Raw genomic sequence first — 25,311 nt, 5'->3', positions numbered from 1 at the left:
ACACACTCTAATACTGTTCGCGCTTTTCCCCTAAGACTCGCGGCCAGCGCAACAGATTTTGACGCGTCGTCCCAATTATTTGCGCGCGATGAGAAGAAATTGGGAGAGGAATTCTCGCAGAGGCGTCGAGCCGTCGAACGTATCGGGCTTCAGCTTGAAGCCTAATTCCGTACGCGCACAATTTCCGGGCGTTACTTCGGCTCGCGCTCTCGCGTCACCGAAATTTCCGCGCGACACTTCCGCGACCGTGGCGGCCCGCGCTCCCGTATCTCTGGTCGCGTTAAATGAAAAAGAACTTAGCTGCGGGAGTTCTCGTCGCTGTGACTCCGCTTCCCGTTGTCGCAGCAACGCCGCGTATTCCTCACGCATCTGGCGAATCTCCTGCATCATGTCCTGCAGTGTCACAACTTCCGCTGAGAGCTGAGGAGCGCTCGAACCGGGTCGTATCTCAGTCTCTGTCTCGAGCCGTGGAGCGCTCGGTCTCGGGGTTCCCATCCGCGCTCTTTTTCTCGTCGCCGGCGCTGTCAATGACTCGTTGGTGCTCGCCATTAGTTTCGCTCGTCCGCTCGTCCGCTCGTCCTATCCTCGTTTGTCCGATCCTCGCTCGTCCGATCCCGGACGAGCCCCCAAAATGTTGCGCTGCGCTTCGCTGTCGCACAATCACTCGCGTTCGCGCCGCGCACTCCCGGACTCGTGTAATAAAAGAGGGTGAACACTTTATTATAAAAGAAACTCAAGTTTATTAAGAATTCTGTACAAGCGTTTCAGGTGGAGAATACGTCCGAACGATCGGAGTCTCCCTGTAGATCTGACAGTCGTCGTGAAAATCTATACATCAACAACAACCAGTCGTTAAGGACCGCGCTTCGACTTGAAGCTATTCGAGCGAAGTTCGGGCTCCTCGTGATCGAAGTTCCGCGCGCAACGGGTGTCTCAACACGGGCGCAACAGTATTAAAAGCAAAAAAATCTACATTTTTGTAAAAAATCTGTACCAAGTATATGTTTTGAATCAATCTCTCTTGTGGGCATTTAAAAAATATTTAAAAAATTAGTAACTCAAAAAATCCGCTTGAAAAAAACACGTTTATAAAAACGTTTTGTTTTAAATAAATTTAAAAAAATTGATATTAGCGTCAAGTTAATCGTAGAATTGAATATCATTTGAACAATTTGCCTTTGAATATTTTGATGATGTTGATCCACTATTCTGTTTCGGATTCTTATCTGATGACAAAAATGAAATATTAGTGGCAATCATCGTTCAGAATAATGTAGAAAGACAAAGTGTCACTTTTTAAAAGACAAGATTATGTAGAGGTAAAAGAAGGAAGAACGTGTAATGAAAGATTGCGGCTAATTATTCTGTTCTAAAAAATTAAATCTGTTTTTAATTTGACACAATTTTAAGAATTACGTCTTTAAAAAATTACATATTTATAAAATTTTTTAATTAAAAGAAATATGTTGAAAATTTCACTACATAGCATACCAAGATTACAAAACAAGGTAAATTTACTTGGTATGCTATGTAGTAAAATTTTCAATATATTTTTTCAATATAAAATTATGAATCTGTAATTTTTTAAAAACGTATAATTAAATACAATTCTTTCTAGATAATTTTGTGAAATTTAACAGAACATTTAGTCACTTGCAATTTTTTTTATTCCTATTGTGCAACATTGAGCGAATAAAAGAGCGTTCTGAAAAAAACATTACTTTAGCACGCGCTTATGAATTCAGAGCACTCTTTGCCACTAGCAACATAAATTCTAGTGAGTCCTTTTATCTTTCGAACGAAAATGTCAAAGCAGGTGGGAACCCCTGTGAGGACATTGACTATTTCGTTGACAAATAATGTAATATTATTTTTATTTGATTATAGTAAATTTGATATAAGTAAAACTATATTAGATTTGATATAAGTAAAAGAATCTGGTCTAACAAATTGAAAGTTGCCATCGTTAATTTTTATTAATTTATCAAAAAAGGACAGATACACGACGACCAGATCCCTTACAAAAAAGTATTACTAGCTGGTTAGTAATAAATACTTATTTTGTGTATTAATAATACTAAAATTAAGTATTTATTAGTACTTGAATCACTGTGATCCAAGTATTGCATAGTATTTTATTACTGGTCAGTAATTTATGAAAGTAGTATTTAATACAGGACGAGTATTGAATACTTAGTATTAAATTTCTGATGAGAAAGCATTTAATACTAGGTGAAAAATACTTGTGTAATAAATACTTGTGTTGAATTACTGATGAGTATTTTAATGTTAGTACTGAAGTACTGAACCAAGGATTCCATGTGTAATAAATCACTGGCCAGTATTTTAATATTAATACTCAAGTACTGAACTGAATATTCCATGTGAAATTAATCACTGACCAGTACTACAATTTGTATAGAAACATTATAAAGGGTAATTCCTGATAATACTAAGGAAAAGAGATAAAAGTAAGGCACAAATACATTTTATATGAAGGTCTGTACAAATTCGTCGTGATAAAAGTGTACAAGTTTTGAAATAGTACTGAGGATATCATTTTAATATCCAATTCAAAATTTTATTACTTTTTTTAAACTGAATTTGTTTTTTAAGATGATTTTTGAAAAATTATATATTTGCGCTGGTTATGACACATGTAGACTATATATAACACTTACATCAAATTAAGAAGTAGTCTACCACGTAAGGCAGTTGGCTCACAATCCAGAGGTCCCGAGTTCGATCCCACCAAGGTAAGTGTGTTTTTCAAATACGAGAAAATATTTATAATTATAGACTGCATCTGGAGAAACAAACTTAGTTATAAAATAGTAATAAAATTTCGAAAAAAAAAATTTTTTTTTTATGCCGGGTAAATATCGGAAATCGAAATATTGGTAAGTAATTCAATACTAAGCACCAGTAGTTCTGTGTAGTATTAATCACTACCTATAATATTTATCACTACCAGTATTTTCCCAGTATTTCCCAAATAAATATTGACAGTATTAAATCACTGAGATTTTAAGTATTTAGTCAGTAATACTTTTCTGTAAGGGATAACCGACATTTGTCGGTTCGATAAAGTGTCAATGTGTCGTTGCGGATGTTTTTTGATATGTCAAAAAACATGCGCAACGACACTCTAAGGACCAGTTCCACAAACGTCGGTTAACTCTTAACCTCAAGTTAACTTATCGTTTGTTTCTTTCTAACGTCCCCCTTAGAAAGAGACGAAGAGTGAGTTAACTAAATAAGGTTAAGAGTTAACCGACGTGGAACTGGCCCTTATATATCGAATCGACAAATGTCGGTAGTTGTGTACAGAATACAGGCCCTGACAATCAACTTAATTCTTACGCATCATTTTTGTTACATACGTGACGAGAAAAAATCATGCGTAAAAAATAGAAAGTGTGCGAATAATTGAACAAGATAATTTTAAGTACTTACCGGTTTGTCTCCCATGTTAAAAAGCGTGGTAGGTGACGAGAATGCACGAGGTTCTATCAACAAACACTTCAACAGAAACTTTAAGCTGCAAGCTGCAAGCTTCTATCAGCCTATACTTCGTGATATGGAAGCAAACACAGGGCCAGACCCCTGGCACTCAGTTTCAAATCTCAGCTGTTGGCGCTATTGCCCCTCTTAGTGTCGCTAATAATAACCATTATATGGCGCTAGTAGTATTATTGCGCGCTGCGGCTTTAGCCCGCGAATTTTAATGTATAATATATTTTATTAAATGTACATTTGATATTAATATCATAAATAATTATGATTTTAATGATAATTTTATAATATTAATAATTATAGTATATATTGCGACCATTTTGAATAATAAAGTGAAGAATTCACACCAATATATTGTTGTGCCGCGCCTGGGGTTTGCAGGGTCGGCACGGAGTTCTTTTGGAATCTGCCGGGACGGAGAAAACACACGAGTCCAGATCTTTTGTATAATAGCGTTTAATAAACTTGGATGTCTTGTTACACAGGTGTTCTTAGTCTATTGCCCTGACTTGCGGGCGCTCGTGTTATCGATTACATTCGGTTGCGCGTGATCTAGCCTTTCGTTCCGGACTGCCCGCCGCTTCTCGGAAGGGCGGGCTTTTATCTCTCGCGCGTTAGCTTCCGCGGTGCTGACTCGGCTGTCAGCGCTTTTGCTTCCGGGCGAGTGACCTGTGTCACTTGCGAAACCCGGAATGCCACCTCAGTGAGTTTGGCAAGATCCGGAAGCAACGCTGACAGCTAAGTGTCGCAATTCGGGATTGTTGACCTTCGCGGCACAACATCCCTCCCCCCGTGAAAAAAGAAAACTGAGGTACGAAGTTTTCGTTAGCGCTTTCCTTTTCCATAGAGGTTACATCCTGTTTCAACTTATTCGTTGTGCGTTGTCGGCATTCCTTGCCCCGAATAAGTTTTACCTATTTGGTCTATTTCATCTATTAATCCGCTACGATATCGCATGATTATAATACAATTCTTAGAATAAATAAAGTATGCTAGGGTGTCTTCTACGTCGCTTATCAACTAGATTGTGGTCGCGGTTATCGCTAGCAAATGTTCGTCTATCTCTTCGCGGCGCGCTAACTTGCTGTTAGGCGTATTCCTGAATTTCTACTTTTAATCGTATTTTCCGCTGACGATGTCTGTCCACGGATTTTCGCTTTTATACTGTCTTACGAGTCGCTTCAGTCTGCGTTCGTTACTGGTCTCGTGGAGTTTTTATTTCTCGGGATGCTTCCACTTGACTATGTGCCAGTCGGGGCTGACGCGGTAGATCCAAGTGAGATTCGGGCTGGTGAGGAGGCCGAAGAAACCAATGGTCCAGCTTTGGTGATTCCCGAAAGGCCGGTGGTTCGGGAACTTATTCACGCTCGCGTGCATTATGACGGCGGTACGCGTGAGTTCCTGATGGAGCGTGGTCAACGCACGCCGCCTGTTCCTATGGTGTTATTCTTGACGCTGGTTGCGCTTCGTTCCCGCATGGAGGCTGATCTGGAGCGTGGTACCCCTCACCATGATTAACTGTACGTTTTGGTTATTTTCATTACTGTTGTCCTTATGCTACTTATGCTTTTGGTTATGCTTCCTATCTCTGCTTTTTTAAGGGTTTCAAACGGTTACGTGGACGCGTAGCGCTCTTCATTCTATCCTATATATATCTTTTTTCATCGGATTTCGCTTTCGTTTGAAAGTCCTAAGTCCTAAGTTTTGCTGACATCTGTCCGTGTCGGATTTCTTCTTTTAATTTCTCCGCTTAATTTCGCGTCAGTTGACTGCTACTCTCGAGCAGTGTTGGGTGCCTTTCGGTGATTTTTAACTCTGTGCTTTATTAACTATGCGGTGCTATCGGTGCACTCAGTACTTTACACCCTCCTTTTGTGACGCTTGCCAACGCGAGTACTGGAGAAGAGCCTTTCGGGCGGCGGCTGCCGCGGATCGCGAGGCGAGGGAGAGAGAGAGAGACGAGGCGCGTTCCTCGCCCCCTCCCCCCTATGCTGAGGTGGCCCGCCCGGGCACTGTGGTGCCCTCCCCTCCGTTGCGAGTGACGCTGCACTCCGCAACAGGACAGAGGGACGTGGTCCTCGTTCGTCCTTGTCGGGAGTAACACCCTTGTGAGTTTGCTTATTATATTTAATCTTTCCTCTTTGCTTACTGCTTTTTGCTTCTATTCTGTTGCGCGTGTTCTTATCTTGCCGTGTCATCTGCACGGTCGATGCCTCCGGTGTCGGGTTTCGGCTCAACGCGTCGGCTTTCATATTACTTTTTCCGGCTTTGCTTAAAATACATTTAGATTCGGCTGGCTTTGTGAGAAAATGCCCGATAAAATTTTCGCCGTTTTTTACGATGCCTATTCGGTTTTGGTGTGGTGATTTTCCCTTCTTATATGATCAGAGTTTAAATGTAGCTTCTCCGATGTGTACCTGCTGTGTGGCGTGTGAGATAACGGCTTTGCGCTTTGTGAGGAAATCATTCCCCAGTATTCCCTCATAGTCGATCGGGAAATCGTCTTCTACCACGTACATGGTATGGCGTATTTTCTGGCTTCCCAGATTTACGGTTGCTTTTATCTTTCCGAGAGTGTGGATCTTGTGTCCCGTCACTCCGGTCAATGTTAGGCGTTTTTTTCGTACCATAATATCGCCTTTTAATTTTCCTACTTTGATTAGCGTTAAGATCGCTCCTGAGTCTAATAAGAAGTTGGCCTTGCCTTTCTTGGCCTCTTGAATCGGCAGTGTTATCAGGTTTAAGGCATGTTTGTTGCGTTTCCCCGTTATCTGTGTTATTCGATACTCCGCTGCGGGGCGTGCTTTACCCTTCCTAGGTCGCTCTTCTTCCTCACTGCTACTGTTGGATGATGTCTCGTCGCTCGTTTCTTGCGACTTATCTTTTCTCACCGTGCTTACGGGCGCCTGTTTCGTGGCTTCCCTTTTCGGTTGGTGCGGTCGCTCTGTTTTCGGTCGTCCGTTCAAGGACCAACACTCGTCCCGCTTGTGCCCTACCTTCTCGCAATAGGTGCACTTTATGGTGTTGATTCTATGGGGCTTTTCTGCTTTCGGCAGTGTATATCTGCTTGCATACCGGTTTGAGCGGCAATCTCGCGCGTAATGGCCGGTCTTCCCGCATGTGTGGCATTGCACGTTTGCGCTCGCGTTTCGGGCGTCTTCCGCGGGGAGTCTATTTCTTGACGATAGCTGTCCGTTTCTCGGGGAGGGACCTCTGACCTTTTCCTCCGCGTTGGCGCCGGTTATCGCCTCTTGTAGGCTTTGATACCGTTGCGCTCGGACCAGCATTTTGATGTCGTCGTGCAGTCCTATTTGGAAATTGTGCAGGGCTTGCATCTTAATGCTGTCAAGAATCGCCTTCTGTTGTTCGTGGGAGTGTCCTTGGCCTTCTTCCATGGCCTCATATAGTTCTCTTGCTAGTTTCTCGACTCGACGCCCAAAATCCTGTGCCCTTTCTCCCGCTTTTTGCTTTAGCGAGTTGAACTCCAGCTGCAGGTGGGTTATACCGCGCTTTCCGAGATATTCCGTTTCGAGTTCGCGTTTTAGCTGTTCAAAATCGTGAATATCGCGCGTGTCAAAGTCGGTCATCGCCTTGAACTTCGTGCATAGAATTGCTTCTAGAAGCATGGCTTTATCTATGGGCTGAATATTTTTCATTGCGTACGTGCTTGCGCTAAGGAATTCGCGGACGCGCTCCCTAGATTCTCCGTTTATTTCGGGAATCATATTACGGGCTTCCTTTAGGCTAAGGAATCCGACGTGGTGCCCTGGCTGACTACGGATGTCGCTCTGCGTTCGTCCGTAGGTCACGTCCAGCGGGCCTTGGCTGGTCCGTACGCTTCGTTCTTGCGCGTCGGGGCGGTCGTGCGAGGATTCTAGCCGTCTCACGCGGTCCTGTATGTCGCGGATCGCGCGCAGGACTTCGACTGAGCGGTCGAATTCTACAGCCTCTGCGCGGTTCATGCAATCCTGCATGTCGTGCATCATGCGCAATACGTCGCCGAGCACGGAGCCTATTGCTCCTGGGCTCATTTGCGTCGGCTCGGGGGCTCGACTTTGGTCGGTTTCGGACGGTTGCCCATTTTCCGCGGGTCTGAGCCGCTTCATTTCGGCGTTATTTTGCGCGGGGTTTATGTCCTCTCGCGGCGTGTTTGTCGCGGCAGCTCGTGGCTGGCTCATTGTTCTAGCCCGGGGGGTATAGTCCTCTTCCTCGGGGTCGAATATATCGCTGTCGTACGAAGTCAGGGAGAATTCTCCTCTCCCTGCGTTTTCGCTTTGAGTATCGGCCGAGGTGTCCGATCGTGCGTCACCGTCGGTCGGGGGCTGTACGCGTGTGTCACTGTGTTCGTCCACTAGGCTATCTCGCGGTTGCTCGTTCGTGTTACAAAGGCTAGCGTCTAAAAATTCAAACTCGCGTTCTATAATGACGTTGGGGTGCAATTCGAGCACTGGCGTATCGTCGTCGGCAAGTTGCGCGTCTAAGTTTCGTCGCACGCGGTTTAAAGAATCGTGGTCTGTACGTCGTGCGGCGCGAAAACGGTTTCGTATGCTATTCTCAATTGCTCGTTGCGCGCGTTCGCTCAACACGAAGGACTCGTTACTAATAGGGGGATGCCGGGACAAGTCATCCGACATCTATTTGCGCTTAACTCTTGTTCCTCGTACTCGCGAAGCTTTCTTCGGCTTTCGCGGTTGTATTTGCTGTAATCGCGAAGTTTCTTTTGACTTTCGATCGCGGGGACGCTCGCTATTTCTACGCTCGGCGCGTGCCGTAGTCGGTTTACAATTTGCTTTGGACTTACAGTACCGCCGCGCAACGCATGGTGTCCGCTTTCTGCTGAGTCGGAGTCCTGCAGGGCCGCTCCGCTGCTTTGTGTCGTCTCTGTTTCGCTGTATCCCTGCTGCGCTGCTTCGCTGGCTTGGTGCGTCCCTGTGGCGTTGCCTCGGGCTGGCGAGTCCGTGCGGTAGGTCGGGGCTTCTCCGATGTCGCTGACACTCGGCGGCTGCTACCGTTGTTTCACGCACTCGGGATCCGGCTGGCTTTTTCTCTCAGGGATATTTTGTCGCCGTTTTATGATCCGTTCCCTTTTTCAGGCTGCCGTGTAGATCTGGCAGGATGTCTTCCCGTCCGGTTGGCAGATATCCCACCGCTGCCACCAATTGTTGTGCCGCGCCTGGGGTTTGCAGGGTCGGCACGGAGTTCTTTTGGAATCCGCCGGGACGGAGAAAACACACGAGTCCAGATCTTTTGTATAATAGCGTTTAATAAACTTGGATGTCTTGTTACACAGGTGTTCTTAGTCTATTGCCCTGACTTGCGGGCGCTCGTGTTATCGATTACATTCGGTTGCGCGTGATCTAGCCTTTCGTTCCGGACTGCCCGCCGCTTCTCGGAAGGGCGGGCTTTTATCTCTCGCGCGTTAGCTTCCGCGGTGCTGACTCGGCTGTCAGCGCTTTTGCTTCCGGGCGAGTGACCTGTGTCACTTGCGAAACCCGGAATGCCACCTCAGTGAGTTTGGCAAGATCCGGAAGCAACGCTGACAGCTAAGTGTCGCAATTCGGGATTGTTGACCTTCGCGGCACAACAATATACATGGAAAAGAATAATCGAACATCAAATTATCAAAGTAAAGTAAAGCTTGTAATAATTTATGAAGAGACAAACTTATTTATATTATTCAGCCTCCACTAGATATATATATATATATATATATATATATATATATATATATATATATATATATAGTAGTTAGAAATCAAACTAAACAAGTCAAAATGATGTCCATTTGATGTCAAATTCACAATATCGCACGTTTATTTACAGATATCAGTTTCCGTACATGAAATCATGCAGATGATGCACCCACATACCAGGTATAATAAAAATAAATAAAAAAGCACGAGGTCAAAATAAAGTCAAGGTCAGGTCATTTCGGTCAATGACGGATTTCGAAGCAATTTGATGTCATTTTGACGACAACTTGACTAACACGTGTTGCTTGAACGTGATGAATATTCTCTCACTGTAATTCGATTTGAACAATAGTTATCGCGTCTTTCTTATTGTAATACAAAGCTACATCTGTGATCGGAAGTTTATTTGCTTTTAAGCATTTGGTTACAGAAAAAGCACTTATGCGCTCCAATATCTTAATATTATCAGGTAAACGATTTTTTAATTGTTTCGCCAGGGCAATTAGAAAAGAGATACATCTGGATTTCAAATTTTCTTTTTCCTGACCCACAATTTCGTTTTCTATACAAGAAGAATCAAACGCGTAATCCAAGGCAGGCGAGGGATCCAAATACTTTTCAATGTCTTGCTCGTAAATATCTATTCTCGCCGTTAGGAGTAAAATTTTATTGGCAACCGTTGAATAAAGCCTTTTAATGTCCAAAAGTAGCTTTGTTGGATCAGCCACTTTTGATTCAAAGTTCTTGTTTGTTTTCTGCACCATATTTAAAATCGGATACAAAAAATTAAGATAAGTGAAGTTTTTCTTATCGCAATACATGGAATATAATAGTTCAGCTGTGTAACAGTTGTCTTTGACTCGTGAAATTTCGAAATGCGTTTTCAACTCTGTCCATTGATCTAAAATTCGTTTGACTGCAGGCTCGATTGATAACCATCGCGTGTCCGCGACTCGCAAAATTTTCAAGGGTTGTTGACCATCGTTTAACGTTTGATAGACCTGCGCGTAATTTAACTGTCGTATAGACGAATTAGCAAACCAATTATAAGTTTCTTTAATTAAAAAATCAATATTTCGAGGCAACGTATTTTCGGTTGCCTTCGAGATGGCAAGTTGGAATGAATGACACACGCATCGAATTAATATTAAATGAGGTACATCTTTCTTCAATCGCGCGTAAACGCCTGAATTCAGTCCTACCATCGTCGATGCATTGTCAGTGCCTTGCACTGTCAATTCCTTGCATTTTAATTAACTGCAATTTCGCGTCAATCAATAACTTTTTTATTGCACTTACAATGGACTCCGCGGTGCCACCTTCAATATGAATCAGGCTTAAAAAAGTCAATACGATTTTTTTTGTTCGACGCTGTAATATATATCTAATGGCGATACCAAGCATTTTATTCACTGTAATATCAGTAGATTCATCTATTAATAAACTATAATATCCATCACCAATATCTTTGACTAGTGCCTCGTAAAAATAAGGTCTAAGGTCCTATCACATTATTGATTATGTTTGTACATTTGGTTCTGTGTAAGCTTATATTAAAAGGCGTATCTTTATGGAGATCGCTTAAATGATTGACACTTGCGATTGATGTATGTGCGGTGACGTAAAGAGAAAGTTGAGCTTCTTTACGCTGTTCCTTGGTACATGTGTCGATGGGTTGAAATGGTATCATCTGTTGTCTCTTGCTCGAAAATGGCTTTGATGCTGCAACGTACTTTAAAGTCTTCCCGTGTTTTAAAAGATCTCCTAGTTTAACGTTGAGCAACCCTTTACAATATCTGCAGTATGCCTTTGATGAGTCGGAAGTGCACGGATTGAGCCAGTCTTTTGTTGCCTCCAATTTCTCCCATTTCTTTCGATATTTTTGAGTATATTGTGGAGGCACTAAGAAATAAAAATATTAAAACTTTATATGTAAGGTATTTCCTTGCATATACTTAAATGCATGTTTAATATTAAAATATAATAAAAGTTGAAGGTTCAGATATATGTATAACAATCTTCGTGGTAGTCTCGACGAATCGCGACAGATATAACTGAATTTGGAAATTGGAGAGAAATCTCCATGAACTGATCTTTACGGGCACAGTTTTGACTTGCAAGAGTAATGTCGATTTCATATGCGCGATAAGGGACATATACGACAGAAAAAAACAATTACACTATAATTTTTTACCAGTGCTTATTTTTATTCTCGCAATCAAATTAGCACAAACTTATACCCAAAGTATATGCATTTCTTTAAAAATATATTTATCGTTCACTACGTGAGTGGCATTTAGAATTACTTACTTTCTAATCAGCCATCGATTGATGAGTACGATTTGTGTAAGTTGTTTATTGTGGAAACATTGTCGTTCTGTATCACATCTTATCCTCGAAGCAGCGAGGAGCGAAAAGCAAAGCACAGGTGACACTAAAAATTCTACCGAGCCTTGACAAAGGGCCGATTTCACAGTCTCTGTGTTTGAAGTTGAAAGAGAGAGAGAGAGAGAGGTTGTGTTATTCTTTTTTGCGGCCATCTGTGGCGGTTGTAATTCAATAAATCAAACCGCGCATTTTACATAGTTCCGAGAAAAAGCGCGCAAGCGGCGCCGACAACGTTGCGTCCCAGGCGGCGAGGCACACGTGTGCCGCGCATGCTCGAGCATGTTAGGAGGGGCGCGCAGCCCGGCCACAGTATATACAGTAGCGCAACTCTCCCGATTTCAGCGTGGATGAAAATGAACTGCACATGCGCGTGCGAGGTATGTAACCAATCAGAGCACCGATAATCTGTCTCACTTCCTTTCGCTGTTATAAGTCTCTCTCTCTTTCTAATTTATCGTTGCGTGTCAGACGCGCGCGTTTTAATTGGGATAATGTATGGAGACGCATGTTTGACGTGCGTTATAACGCGCAGAAACGCATGCATAAACAACAAGGGTTACATTTGAGATAGAAATAAAACATAATGTACAACCAGACGCGCGCTATATATTTATTTATTGGCACTATATATTTTTTAATTATATATATATATAGGTTAGGTATGTACAAAATACAGATAAATTTTAATAATTTGTATAGCAATTGTACAAATGTGCCATATTACTTCTTCGTGTTATACACGAGTTGTATAACACAAATCAATAAATTATTTATGCTATCAATATTTAAACGGTCACAAAAGGAAATATCAAGGAAATATTAAGAAAATTATATAATACAACTTGTAACTTAATTTTATCTAAAATATAAGTAGAAAGGGCTGTAAGGGTCACAACGCGGATCACGGTGCGTTCAGATATAAATTTATTCCTCGATTTACAAAAATCCAAACGTTTCGGCTCCTGTCTGAGCCATCCTCAGTGGTATAATATTAACATCAAAAATATATATTCTCCCTTAACATATGGTGAGTTTACTGTTTCAATTTGACAGAAACTTAGTGAGACTAAAAGGTCCAAATCATTAGTCTGGAGAAAAAATACATCGCAGTCAAACCGAATAATAAGAAAATAAGGCAAAGAAAATGATCTGTGCAGAGCGATCTGTAAGACGAGATCATTCAGAATGTCTTTCGTTGTGCGTCGTGTCGATGGGATCTCGTCTTACAGATCGCTCTGCACAGATCATTTTCTTTGCCTTATTTTCTTATTATTCGGTTTGACTGCGATGTATTTTTTCTCCAGACTAACTGATTTGGACCTTTTAGTCTCACTAAGTTTCTGTCAAATTGAAACAGTAAACTCACCATATGTTAAGGGAGAATATATATTTTTGATGTTAATATTATACCACTGAGGATGGCTCAGACAGGAGCCGAAACGTTTGGATTTTTGTAAATCGAGGAATAAATTTATATCTGAACGCACCGTGATCCGCGTTGTGACCCTTACAGCCCTTTCTACTTATATTTTAGATAAAATTAAGTTACAAGTTGTATTATATAATTTTCTTAATATTTCCTTGATATTTCCTTTTGTGACCGTTTAAATATTGATAGCATAAATAATTTATTGATTTGTGTTATACAACTCGTGTATAACACGAAGAAGTAATATGGCACATTTGTACAATTGCTATACAAATTATTAAAATTTATCTGTATTTTGTACATACCTAACCTATATATATATATAATTAAAAATATATAGTGCCAATAAATAAATATATAGCGCGCGTCTGGTTGTACATTATGTTTTATTTCTATCTCAAATGTAACCCTTGTTGTTTATGCATGCGTTTCTGCGCGTTATAACGCACGTCAAACATGCGTCTCCATACATTATCCCAATCAAAACGCGCGCGTCTGACACGCAACGATAAATTAGAAAGAGAGAGAGACTTATAACAGCGAGAGGAAGTGAGACAGATTATCGGTGCTCTGATTGGTTACATACCTCGCACGCGCATGTGCAGTTCATTTTTATCCACGCTAACATCAAAAGTGCCGACAGAGAGTTGCGCTACTGTATATACTGTGGCCCGGCCGAGCGAGCATTCGTTACCCAGATCTCGTGCACGATACATCGTGCGTTGTAGCTAAGTTCGATACGTAATTGCGTCATCTTTTCGCGATAAAATTGTGCGGTCACTGAACTCTGCCTATTCGTGTGCAGTAACTAATTATCATACATCAGTTAACGAAAGATACGTAAAACTACGATCGTCACCGAGAGGAATCCAGGGATATCCGTCCCGGCGAGCCATGCCGGCACGTGGAACAAAGGAAGGAAGCCATTTTCAGGAACGTTCGAGAAAGCATTTCCGAACGGAATACTAGAAGTCATCGAGGACAAGTATCGAGGAACTCAGATATACTCAAATTTAAACTCATCAATTCAAAGGTAACCGTTTGAGCAGGGGCGTTAGAATTTCACCTAACGTTACTCAAGGGATCCGCAAGGGATAATTAAACCCTCGACGGTTACAAATTTGCAACTTGCTAAATTCAGAGAGCAAGTTTAACTCATTTGAGGTGTAAATTTATTTCGAGTCATTTGTAACACTGAGCTCAGTCTAAAGTAAAGTCAATAATTAATTCTTTGGTTGCAACCATTTCATTTCATTTCATTTCATTTACAAGTAAAACCGTTATTTCTTTCTTATACGTACGTTTTTCGCACTTAATAATCTTTTCACCTTACATTGTCTGCGATAAGATATATTTACTTTTGCTTGCGTTTTTGAGAACATCTCCCAATAGATATTGAATTATATTTTCACGTGATAACATTGCGGTGCGTATTTGCGTAGCATTCACGACTCGTTCATAACGTTTATAACAACAGTACTTGCGATAACATCTGTTACCAGTTTTTATACGTTTTGATGATATCTCTCGATATATTATTCTTTGTATTATCACCGTGATTATTCTGCCAATTTATTATTATCTAATATTGCGTTTGTGTTGTGTCGAATTAATGTACCAATCAAAGATTGAAGGCCTACTACAATTGTAATTCAGTACACTTAGTTGAAAACTTATTGCTCTTGTCGTATTTATCTCTCGTGTCGTAATAATAGCTCATGTTGTAAGTAATATTTCTGTGCCGTGATTTGTACACAAGTTCTGTAATACTCAGTCAATATTCGAATTACGAAGAATATTATCTACAAGGCTGATGACAATTATTCATGATTGAACTAAAAGATTGATGCATTATTTCCCCGATTGTTTGAATTATATCTGAACTGATATTCATGTTTCTAATTGATTTATGTCTATGTTTTTAACGATCCTTTCTTTGATAAATAACAACTAGTTCTGAGCTTGACTACGTCAAGATTAATTATATTAGAGCATACTATTTTTAGTCCTATTATAAAGAATCAATTCATTTAATAACAAATTACATCAGTGAATCTAGAGTCTATTCGACAATAGCTTTAAAGAAAGGACTGTTCTACTATAACCAATTATTTGTTTTTTTCTGAATTTGATACATTTATTGTATTTCTATTGTCTTTTATATTATTTATGTACAATTTTGTTCACGAATACTGGGAAGGTTTTAGGGCAGTTTCCCTTCTCCTATGCAACAAATGTTGGTATTTTTTGTATAGTTCTGCCCATTCTAAACTTCTTATTTTTGAATTACATATAAATTAAGAAGCGCAATCTCTCTCTCTCAATAAACGGATTCTTTTTATTTGTTCCTTCCTCATCTAATTCTAGAGTTCAGGCTTGTGCGCGAGCTTGTGCAAACACTCTGATTAACTTGATCCTCCGATTAAACTCACTCTGCATGTATTTCTAACTGTCCCCCTTAGAAAGAGACAAAGAGTGAGTTTAATCGGAGGATCAAGTTAATCAGAGGCGGTGAAATCGGTCCAAAAAAAGCGTGTTTCACTTTACGATCTCAACGAGAATTTCTCTTAGAATTTCAGCCTTGTTGTTTATTAAGTAAGGACAAATGACGTTCGCGAGTGTTGCGAGTATTAAGGTTGTATGACCCCTTACAAGAAAAAATGCCAAATTCTTTAAACTTTGTCAGGTGATGAGTATTATAATAATAAAGCATTGTGCCAAGTTTGAACAAGTTTGCGAGGCCCGTTCAAAAGTTATAACAATTTGAATTTAACATGGGCTCTTACGGGAATTCATCAAGTTTCACTATTTTTTCAACTTTATTTGAGAAATTAATATCGAAGAAAATATGGCATTCTTTTAAAACTTTGCAGAAATATTAATAAACATTTTACAAACAAATTAGAACCAAAAAAATTATGACTTCAAGGATATTTTCTGAAATATTAAATAAAAAGCAAACAGAGAACAGTCTCGCTTGGTCTCGCTGAACTCGTAAGTACGGAGATCCGGCAACAGCGCACTATGACGTCACATTATAACCTCTCTCTCCGTCACTCTCCGTAAAGGATAACAAATACTACAGAGGTCCGTTACTTTTTTCAATAGAGCCTCCTGTGTATCGAAATATAATTGATATCAAAATGTCATAAATAATCGATTATTAATTTATATGTAAACATTTCGTTTATTAACTGCATTGAAAATGATAAATTATCAACACATATAATAAATATAAAATCGTTCACAAATTAAATAAATAACATATTAATATTTTATACGTAGAAAAAAATACATTTAAATAAAGTGCGTGTAACGCTCGATTATCATAGATATTTGAAAATTTTTATATCTATATAAATACTACGGAAACGGAAACAAACTATAATTATATTGAAACATATATTTTAATAAAATAATTCATTATTAAATAATTCTAAAGTGTTTTAAAATAATCTATTATTTTATTAATGACTGACTTAGACGCCGTTACTACAGGCTTATCATTTTCCTTTTTACTTAACAATTGATAAATCCCTTCTGAACTAGATTGAAAATAAGTATCTTTTAAACATTGCATGTTAATAGAAGCTCGTGCCAGTTTTTTCCTAATATCTAAACTCACTATACCGTTTAATGGACTTTTAAATCTGGAAGCAGACTATTTATGCGCTTATCTACAATCCACTTTTGTGATTTTTTTGCATAACTCACTGCATATTTTGTTAATGTTTCATAACTAATACCAGATTTACTAATAATTTTTTCTAAAATATATACATCTTGCACTGCGTTATGAGCATTTACACTAGAAATTTTAAGCCAATTTGCTAATCCTGTAATTGAACATTCTCCTTTACCTTTTCGATTAGTTTCTTTTTTTATAACCTGTAAGGTATCTATAAATCCTACAATAATGTCAGCAAACTCTTCGCTTAAAGAATAAACTGTTATTAAATCAATCAATCTTGGTCCATCAAAACTCAAATTATGTGCCGCTATATAACATTTCTTTTTTAATAAAATTAACCATTGATACAAATTTGTTATTGCAAGCCTTGGTGGAACTGAAGGAACTGGTTTACCATACAGCATTAACTCTGCTTGACATTTTCGAAGACCATGTACCGCAGTGGCAGCTGCAGAAATCTCTTGACTAGGTTGAATATAAACGTCGAAAGAATTTTTACCACATTTGGCTGCAATTTGCAAAATATCGCAATTTCTTTGAAATCCTGAGGTTTCGAGGTCAAGATATACTATGGGAATATCTTCTTCCATAGTACCTTCATCATCACTTATACATTCTTTATTTATTTGTACGGCTGGCTCTTTCAATAAAGCAGAATTACTTTCGTAAGTAACACCTTCTGAAAGTTCTCTTTGGTATCGTAGAGAAGCTCTATATTTTTTTAATTGCATACGCCTTAATTTAAATGCACGACTTGCTGTTGTTATTTGTCGTCGTTTTTTAATTGAATCAATTTTTTTAACGTGCTTGGAATGATGTTTACCAGGCGACAATCAACATTTTTGCAGCTATTTGGGGGTAACTTTCTCTCATGTTCTTTTGCGCAACAACAGAAGCGTATCGATAATCGGCTGATGCTGTTAGGCTTAGACATTTAGATTTAGGCGCCTTACTAGCCATACTTGCATTAAGGCTTTCATTTACGTTACTGGAAGCGCCTACAGAAAATTTTTCTGCATTTGATGCCAGTTTATCAAAGACTTCCTTAAGTGCCTCAAATAATTTCAAGTCTGTAAAGCCACCTGGAATCATTTTGTGATTATAATTTTCCTTGTCTTTCACGTATCCACACCATTGGCCGCATTTTTCATGCTGATTGAACGCGTGATAAGGGATACTCCTTATCGCCTCGGCCATAGCTGCACTTTTACCCCTATTCTGGGTCATAGCGTATGTGAAACATCTGTGAAAGTAGGTTATTCCGTCTTTTGTCAACTCTTTGTGCTGTTTTTCTATATTATACAAGCATTTCTTTACTCCTTTGGATGTATGGTTGACATCTGATAATTTTGCAATTGAATGCGAAGCATCTGCTCGACAAGCAGCTATGGCGGAACTATCGTCGTCACCAACAAGAATGCCAATTTCGACATTTTTCGATTTTAAAATATCACTTTCATTGACTAGTTTGTTTGCTGCATGCGATTCCATGGCTTTGGCAGAGCCTCTAAAATTCAGTCTGCAATCATGATCGAAAGGAGTATGTCCCATGTCACATTTTTTGCACTTTCGATTACATGTTGAGTAATCTAAAATTTGCTGACTGAAGTGGCCTACTATAGATCCAAAACCATTAAGACTATCATAGTCGCGACCAGTTCCTCTTGTAGTCCACCCCATATCATAAGACGCCATCACACGAACTACTGTATCGAACGTTACAGGATGAGGATCTATTAAGGATTTTTGGGATGTATTCAAACAAGATCTCACACTGTCAGGCCTATTAAAAAGTAAATTAAAAATCATTTGTATTCGAATTCGACAGGATATTACATATAGCAAATTATTATATCGCATCAAAAAATTATTTCTTATTTTAATGATTATCTCATTTCAAAGTTAATTTTTAAATTGAATTTAAATATAACATTTTAAAATTCATGCAATCATAAAAATACAAAAATGTTAGAGTTACAATATACAATTATTATAGTTGAATATCTAAATAATAGAAACTCAAATCAATGTACAATTTAAAGCGAATTCAATTGTAAAATAAAATTCCAAATTACATGTTTTCTTCAATAGTCGCTTTATTTTCTAACGTTAGTTGTCGCTCTAATTCAACTGCACGCTGACAACTTTCTTTAGCTGCTATTTCCAGTGCTCTTCCTGCTTCTGCTTCGTATCTCTTATACGTCTTGAAATTTATTGTTGGAATATTTAAACAAACTAACAATTTGTTTAAATTTGTGAAACCTATTCCGCTGTGGATCAGTCCTAGAAAAAGATTTAACTTATGTATATGTGGCTGTTTATTTATTGTATATTAGGCTTGTTTTTGAAGTATTATAAATAATAGTTTGCTATATAAATAATACTAACCTATTGCTAATTTGGTATTAACATCAAATCGTGAGTTGCGTCTTGATTTTCCAGGTGGAGTGTGTTGCTTTCCCGTTACAACAGGATTAACCAATAAACATTTATGGCATCGTATGAGCAAAACAGATCCAAGACCTCGACGTTCTTCTTGTTCAATATTCTTTAATGATAAAGTTTCTTTGCAAGATGTGCACCATAACTGTTCACCGAGAAATTTTAAATCCACGATTCGGCGTCCTTCACCAGGCTCATTCGAAAGATCTTTGTTCTTCATCGATATCTGTTGATTCTTTCTCCGCAGTACTTGTATTTTCCATACAATCATCTGGTGTAGTTTCGACTCGTGTCTTCAAATTACGTTTCCCAGTATTTGTCTGTGCTAACCGTTGATTGTACACTTTTTCAGTGACAACTTTTCCTTTCCACATGTAACGTTTTACTTTTGGCATTTTCGTAGCGCAAGCGAAAACTAACCTCAAACGATGCGTCTGTATATTACACGTGCTCGGAGCACACTTCGCGTTCACGCAGCTGATGTCGAGTGAGATCAATGCTACCAACTTACAGAAAATGCGACGTTGCCGCGATCAAAATACTTTTTTATGAGAGCTATTGTATTTAATTTATTAATAAATGACGTAAATAAATAACGTAATATAATTTCATTAGTATTTTTAAACAGTAATTATTATGTTTTGTTACTTTTTAAAGATTTTCACACTTTCAGATTTTCGTTTGTGTCAGTTGCAAGTCAGGTACAGTCTTTCTAAAAACCATTAAAAGTGAAAGTTTACATACGAGAAAATATGCATAAAAATGTCTCTATAGCTCTTAAAAACACAGGCAACCGTTATTTTAATAAAATATTAATATAAATATTACTTTCCAGTAAAGAATATCTTCTTAAATATGTTAATTAGCTTTATGTTACGTTTCTTAAACTTTTGGCAGAGATCTTACGGGTCATACAACCTTAAATAAAACGCGCGCAATCATGAAAGCAGTCCCGGGCTGCTCGGGGGTCGGGGGGTCTCGATCACGTGACACTTTTTCTATCGCATGTTTGTTTGACTTCGCTGGATTCGGTCTATCCTTGCGACGGAAAACAAACGAATCGCGCTTAGAAAAGGACAGCCATATTCTGTCTCTCTCACGTTGCGTTTTTGCTGTTCGCCCAGCTCGCCGAGCTGCTAGCCGACTCGCTTAATGAGCGACGTGACAATTGTTTCTGTCTTCGATGATACCGTGCCGGAAAATAATTGTCACGCAGCGAACGGCAAGCATTGCGATGAATTCGCGATGAATTCGCTCGCTACTCGCTGCTCGGCGTGGTATCATCAAAGCCGGAAAATAATTTTTACTCAGCGAGCGACGAATTCATCGCGTAAAAATTTCTAAATCATTATTATATTTATTTTTTAAATGTTTTAAAATTATTTTTTATTTATTTTATATATTATGTTTAAAATGTTTCTTCGATAATTATCATCCAAATGTACACTTCTCGAGAAAGATTCCGAAGAGGATTTCTATATATATAAATGAGGCAGAATTTAAAAAGATTTTGGAATTATTGCGAACCGATATTATTCGTATTGTTGCAAACGTTAAAATATGTATAAAATATTAAATTTAATAATAATAAAATAATAATTTTTTTATTATACATTCTTGCCTAATCATTTATTTTAATGTACATATAAAAAATAAAAAAAAAAATTGGGAAAAGCAGGGTTTAAACGCGCGACCTGCAACGTTTCAGTCCGGCACCTTAGTCGCTGCGCCACGCTTGCTACATGGCTATCTCGGTTGCGTACTCGGTACATCAGTCGCACGAGAAGTTTCAATACTTTCTCGCAAATACTTGAAAAATACATCGCGTTACTTGCTCCGTTTCAAGTAAAACTTACTCTGTTTCGAGGGGCATATCTTATAATGGACACACGTTTTTCTTGAGATCTTAAAGTAGCCTTTGTTTTTTTCAATGGAATCATACGATCTTTTTTATATAACATAATTCCTGTAGTTATTTGGCACATAAAAGTATTGAGGTAAGCTAGCAGTTATCAAAAAATCAATAGTTTGCAAGATGTTATATTTTATTCTAACATATATTTTGACATGAAATATAAAATATCTTATAAACTATTCATTTTTTGATAACTGTACCTTCTTTTATGCGTAAAATAGTGGAACGAGTAAGTTGATTTAAAGACAACGCATAGTCGCTTTTCAAAAAAAAATAATGCAATTTGTAATGTGCAATTACATACTTTTTTGGAAAGTAACTATGTTTTTCTCACATGAATTGATTCGTCCCACTATGCTACATATAAAAGTATCATAATATAATATAAAATATCCCGTAAACTATAGATTTTTTGATAACTTTACTTTTATACTTTTATATGCCAAATAAGTAGAGGAATTATATTATATAAAGAAAGTTGTATGATTCCATTAAAATAAACAAAGGTCACCTTAAAATATCAGGAACACCTTCACCTAGGAAAAACGTGTGTCCATCATAAGATGTTCCCCTCGAAACAGATTAAATTTTACTTGAAACGTTTTTCAATTAAATCATCCGTTCGCAAAATATAGCGCTGTCAAATTTATAATAGGACACCCTGTATATAAAATATTTTTAATATTTCATTGGTAAAGTTGTTATCTATTTCTAAATCATGGTCTTTACTCTATATCGAATTGACGCAAAGTCAATGTATATACTGTGTATTGATGTAGAATAAACCGAAAAACGAATAGAAATGTTATAGAACAATTTGCAGTTGTTCAATGAACATAACTATGATAAAGACTATGAACATAACATAATTATGATAAAAACGAAAAGATAAAAATATCAACCAGTATTTGAAAGCGACCATTCATCGACGTATCGACGTCGATTCCACTAATTATTCCTGACAGAGTACGTAATGTGAATCTTTTTACTTTTAGATTTCGAATAGATTTTTAGTACGGGCAGTATATATCGGAACACGGCCGTAGTATGTGTCGTATATAAATAATATCATGGTGTTTCCGCGGTATTATAATATTATGATATTCGCTCGAGCTGATACGTATTTTTACAAATTCATATCTATGCATTTGTAGTAAATATTAGGAATTTTTTTTGAACGATATTCTTTACTAATTCATTGATATGAATTCGTAAGAATACGTACCGGCTCCAGTGAATGACATAGTATTACTAATACCGCGGATAAAATGCCGTGATATCATTTATCGCATTTACATGACACATACTACGGCCTTGTTCTTACGTGTACTGCCACTACACAAATCTATTCCAAATGTAAACATGTAAAAATTCACGTTACGTATGGTACATATTTTCAGTATTAGTAATGTAAATTGTGAACACGATCTACGTGTCTATATGTTTATGACAAATCAACGACGATCGCGGAGTGAGATAGATAAATAGATACTGTCGCGACGATAGTGTAGTGACGCGAGTGTAATAACGTGCTACAGTGAAGCAAACAGTGAAGTGAACAGTAAAGTGACTATTAAAGACTAATAAAGCCGGAATTACGATAACTTAACGTAACGGGACGCGACGGGGCGCGAAGTAACGTGACGTGAACTTAACGGCAAAAGTACATCTGTGAAATTACGATCGCCGTAACGTGAAGCAGCGTGCATTGAAAAATGATTTGACAGCGTGGTGTGAATAGAAGGTTTGTTGTCATTCTCGTTGGTAGTTCCTGCTTGGTAATTCCAAATAAATTCTACTCTATGAGGCATTATCAGTTTTTTAACTTAATTTTAGCCGGATATTTGTATCTTCAGAGAGGATGTAGAGGACGAGCGTGGCCTAGTAGACAGCGCACTGGTCTATTGAGCCAAAGGTCCCGGGTTCGATTCCCGGTAGAGCTAGAAAATTTTATTCGCTCGTTCTACTCTCGGAAGGCAATGGCAAACCACCGAGAGTATGTCTTGCCACGAAAACTTCTCTAAAAATTGCCGTTTAAAATCAGTGTTAAACTGTAGGTTCCATATACAATGTGTATAATCCACGTGCGCAACACATGTATATAAAGAGAAGTCACCACGCTCGGGCACGAGTAATAGGACTGAGTATATTTGTATCTTCAACTGCGGAAGAAGAAACGAGTACGAACCGTTGGTGTGAAAGATTTTTCGGAGAAGAATCCAGTTTGGTGATGGACATAATTTACTTGAAGAACTCCGTTTCCGTGATCCACTCTTTTTTTATTTACACAGGGATGAATGTCAAAAAGTAAGATTTAATGATTGTCTAGTACAAAATATAATCATTTTTACAAATTAATGTCTGCTTTCTTACATTCTGGTACCTCTTAATCTTGCTTGGTCTACTGATAAAGAAGCGCGAAAGATAAATATTTTTCTTGCACAGAGTTTATTTTTACAAATTATATGTTCGCTTTCTTAGATTCGAGCATCTCCTGAGCTTGGTTGGTCCACTGATAAAGAAGCGAGAAACGTACACTGCTCTTTCACCCACTCAGAGGCTTGCTATGACATTGAGGTAAGATCATCAATGTTCGCTTATCTTATCAATTTCTCAAGAGTCGATTCAATTTGTAAATTTGCTTTGCAGATTCTTGGCAGCAGGAGACAGTCAGTATACTCTGAGCTTTTCCTATCGATGTGGCCAGAGCACTGTCTCTCAGATTCTGGGCCGAAACCATTCGAGCACTTGTATTAAAGAGTGTATTTGTGTAAAACCTCCAGCAAATGAAGCGGAGTGGCGTGAGGTGAGTGCTGGATTTTGGGAAGAATGGCAGTTTCCTCATTGTGTGGGGGCCATCGATGGAAAGCACGTTCAAGTACAGGCCCCACAAGCTTCTCAAAGTGTTTATTTTAATTACAAGAAGACATTTAGCATGGTTCTATTGGCAGTTTGTGATGCACACTACAATTTCATCATGCTGGACGTAGGAGCAGAAGGCTCACAAAGTGATGGCGGAGTTTTTCAATCGTCTGAAATGGGTCGGCGATTGAATGATGGATCCCTTGACTTGCCGAATTCAAGTCATCTACCAGGAACTGATGTTGACATGCCCTACGTCCTTGTAGGAGATGCAGCTTTCCCTTTGAAACCTTTCCTGATGAAACCCTATGGCGAGCGCAACATACCCCATGACAAGTCTGTGTATAACTTCAGGTTGAGCAGAGCAAGGAGAGTAATTGAAAATGCTTTTGGCATTTTAGCGGCTCGTTGGGGGATTTTCCGTCACTCCATTATTGCTACAGAAGAGAATGTGGAAAGCATCATTGAATGTGCTGTTTGCCTCCACAATTTCATCCGCAAGACAGGCGACAGGAAACTCAACCTAGAATATTGCTTCCCTTCTTTTGTAGACCAGGAATTGCCAACTGGCGAACTGGTAGAGGGAGAATGGCATGACATTGTTGCTGGGGAGAATGGAGCCATCATTGATGGTCCACGGATGGGAGCAAGAAATGCTGCTCTTGGAGTTTTACAACAGAAAGATACACTAAAAAAGTTTGTAAATGGGCCTGGGGCTATGCGCCATCAAGACAATATTGTGAGGATCCGGCAAGGAATTATCCCCCTTCAGTAGCTGTAGATTCCGATAATTTGTCTAGTGTAATTTATTATTATTTTGCGTCATGTTGTATCTCGTTTTTATTGGTCAAGAGTTGTTCAGTTGCGTTCGCCGCAAGTGTATATTACTGTACTTGGAACGATGCAACTGTATCATTATACATTCAATTATACGAAAACAACTCGATGTAGAGATGACATAAAAATTTAATTAAACCTAGCAGGACAGATTTAAAAATAAAGTACTTCTTTGAAGGTTCGGGTTTTACAAATTTGGCTATATATTTTATAACTTCTATCAAAATATTTTTGAATGTTTTCTTTTTCTCAGAAAGTTCCGAATAAAACGATGATATCATTAAATAATGAAAAAATTAACATGGCTAAACTTATCAAAAGGAGATCGGGTCTTTTTTTAATCAACCGTTTGAAGTTTTATTTGCATTTCTTAGATTCAAGTCTGTGTTACTAGAATTAAGAGACGCAAGGGACGCAATTTTGCAGGGATGATTGCAGTAATCGATGATAACGAGGTAATCACTGCGCAATTTTTTCGATGATAAAATTGACAATTATTATATAACGTACAAGATTCGGATCTACATCGGATATCTCA

General features: G+C 38.6%; 1 protein-coding gene and 2 pseudogenes across 1 annotated transcript; 1 reads left to right on the top strand and 2 right to left on the bottom strand.

Moving 5' to 3' along the window:
- Positions 1-17,536: 17,536 nt before the first annotated feature.
- Positions 17,537-18,268, bottom strand: LOC139818249 (uncharacterized). Its single transcript, XM_071786865.1, has one exon. It carries the CDS (start codon positions 18,266-18,268, stop codon positions 17,537-17,539), a length of 732 nt encoding a protein of 243 aa, XP_071642966.1.
- Positions 18,072-19,674, bottom strand: LOC139817890 (uncharacterized; annotated as a pseudogene).
- Positions 19,675-23,771: 4,097 nt separating this feature from the next.
- On the top strand, positions 23,772-24,711 carry LOC139818247 (uncharacterized; annotated as a pseudogene).
- Positions 24,712-25,311: the final 600 nt, after the last annotated feature.

Source organism: Temnothorax longispinosus, chromosome 8 (assembly GCF_030848805.1).
Source record: "Temnothorax longispinosus isolate EJ_2023e chromosome 8, Tlon_JGU_v1, whole genome shotgun sequence".
NCBI lineage: Eukaryota > Metazoa > Arthropoda > Insecta > Hymenoptera > Formicidae > Temnothorax > Temnothorax longispinosus.
Note: the sequence above shows the minus strand (reverse complement) of the source record. Positions and strands in the feature narration are given on the sequence as shown.

Coding starts and splice junctions, on each gene's coding strand:
- LOC139818249 (XM_071786865.1), bottom strand. CDS start 18,268: ATGGGACATACTCCTTTCGATCATGATTGCAGACTGAATTTTAGAGGC.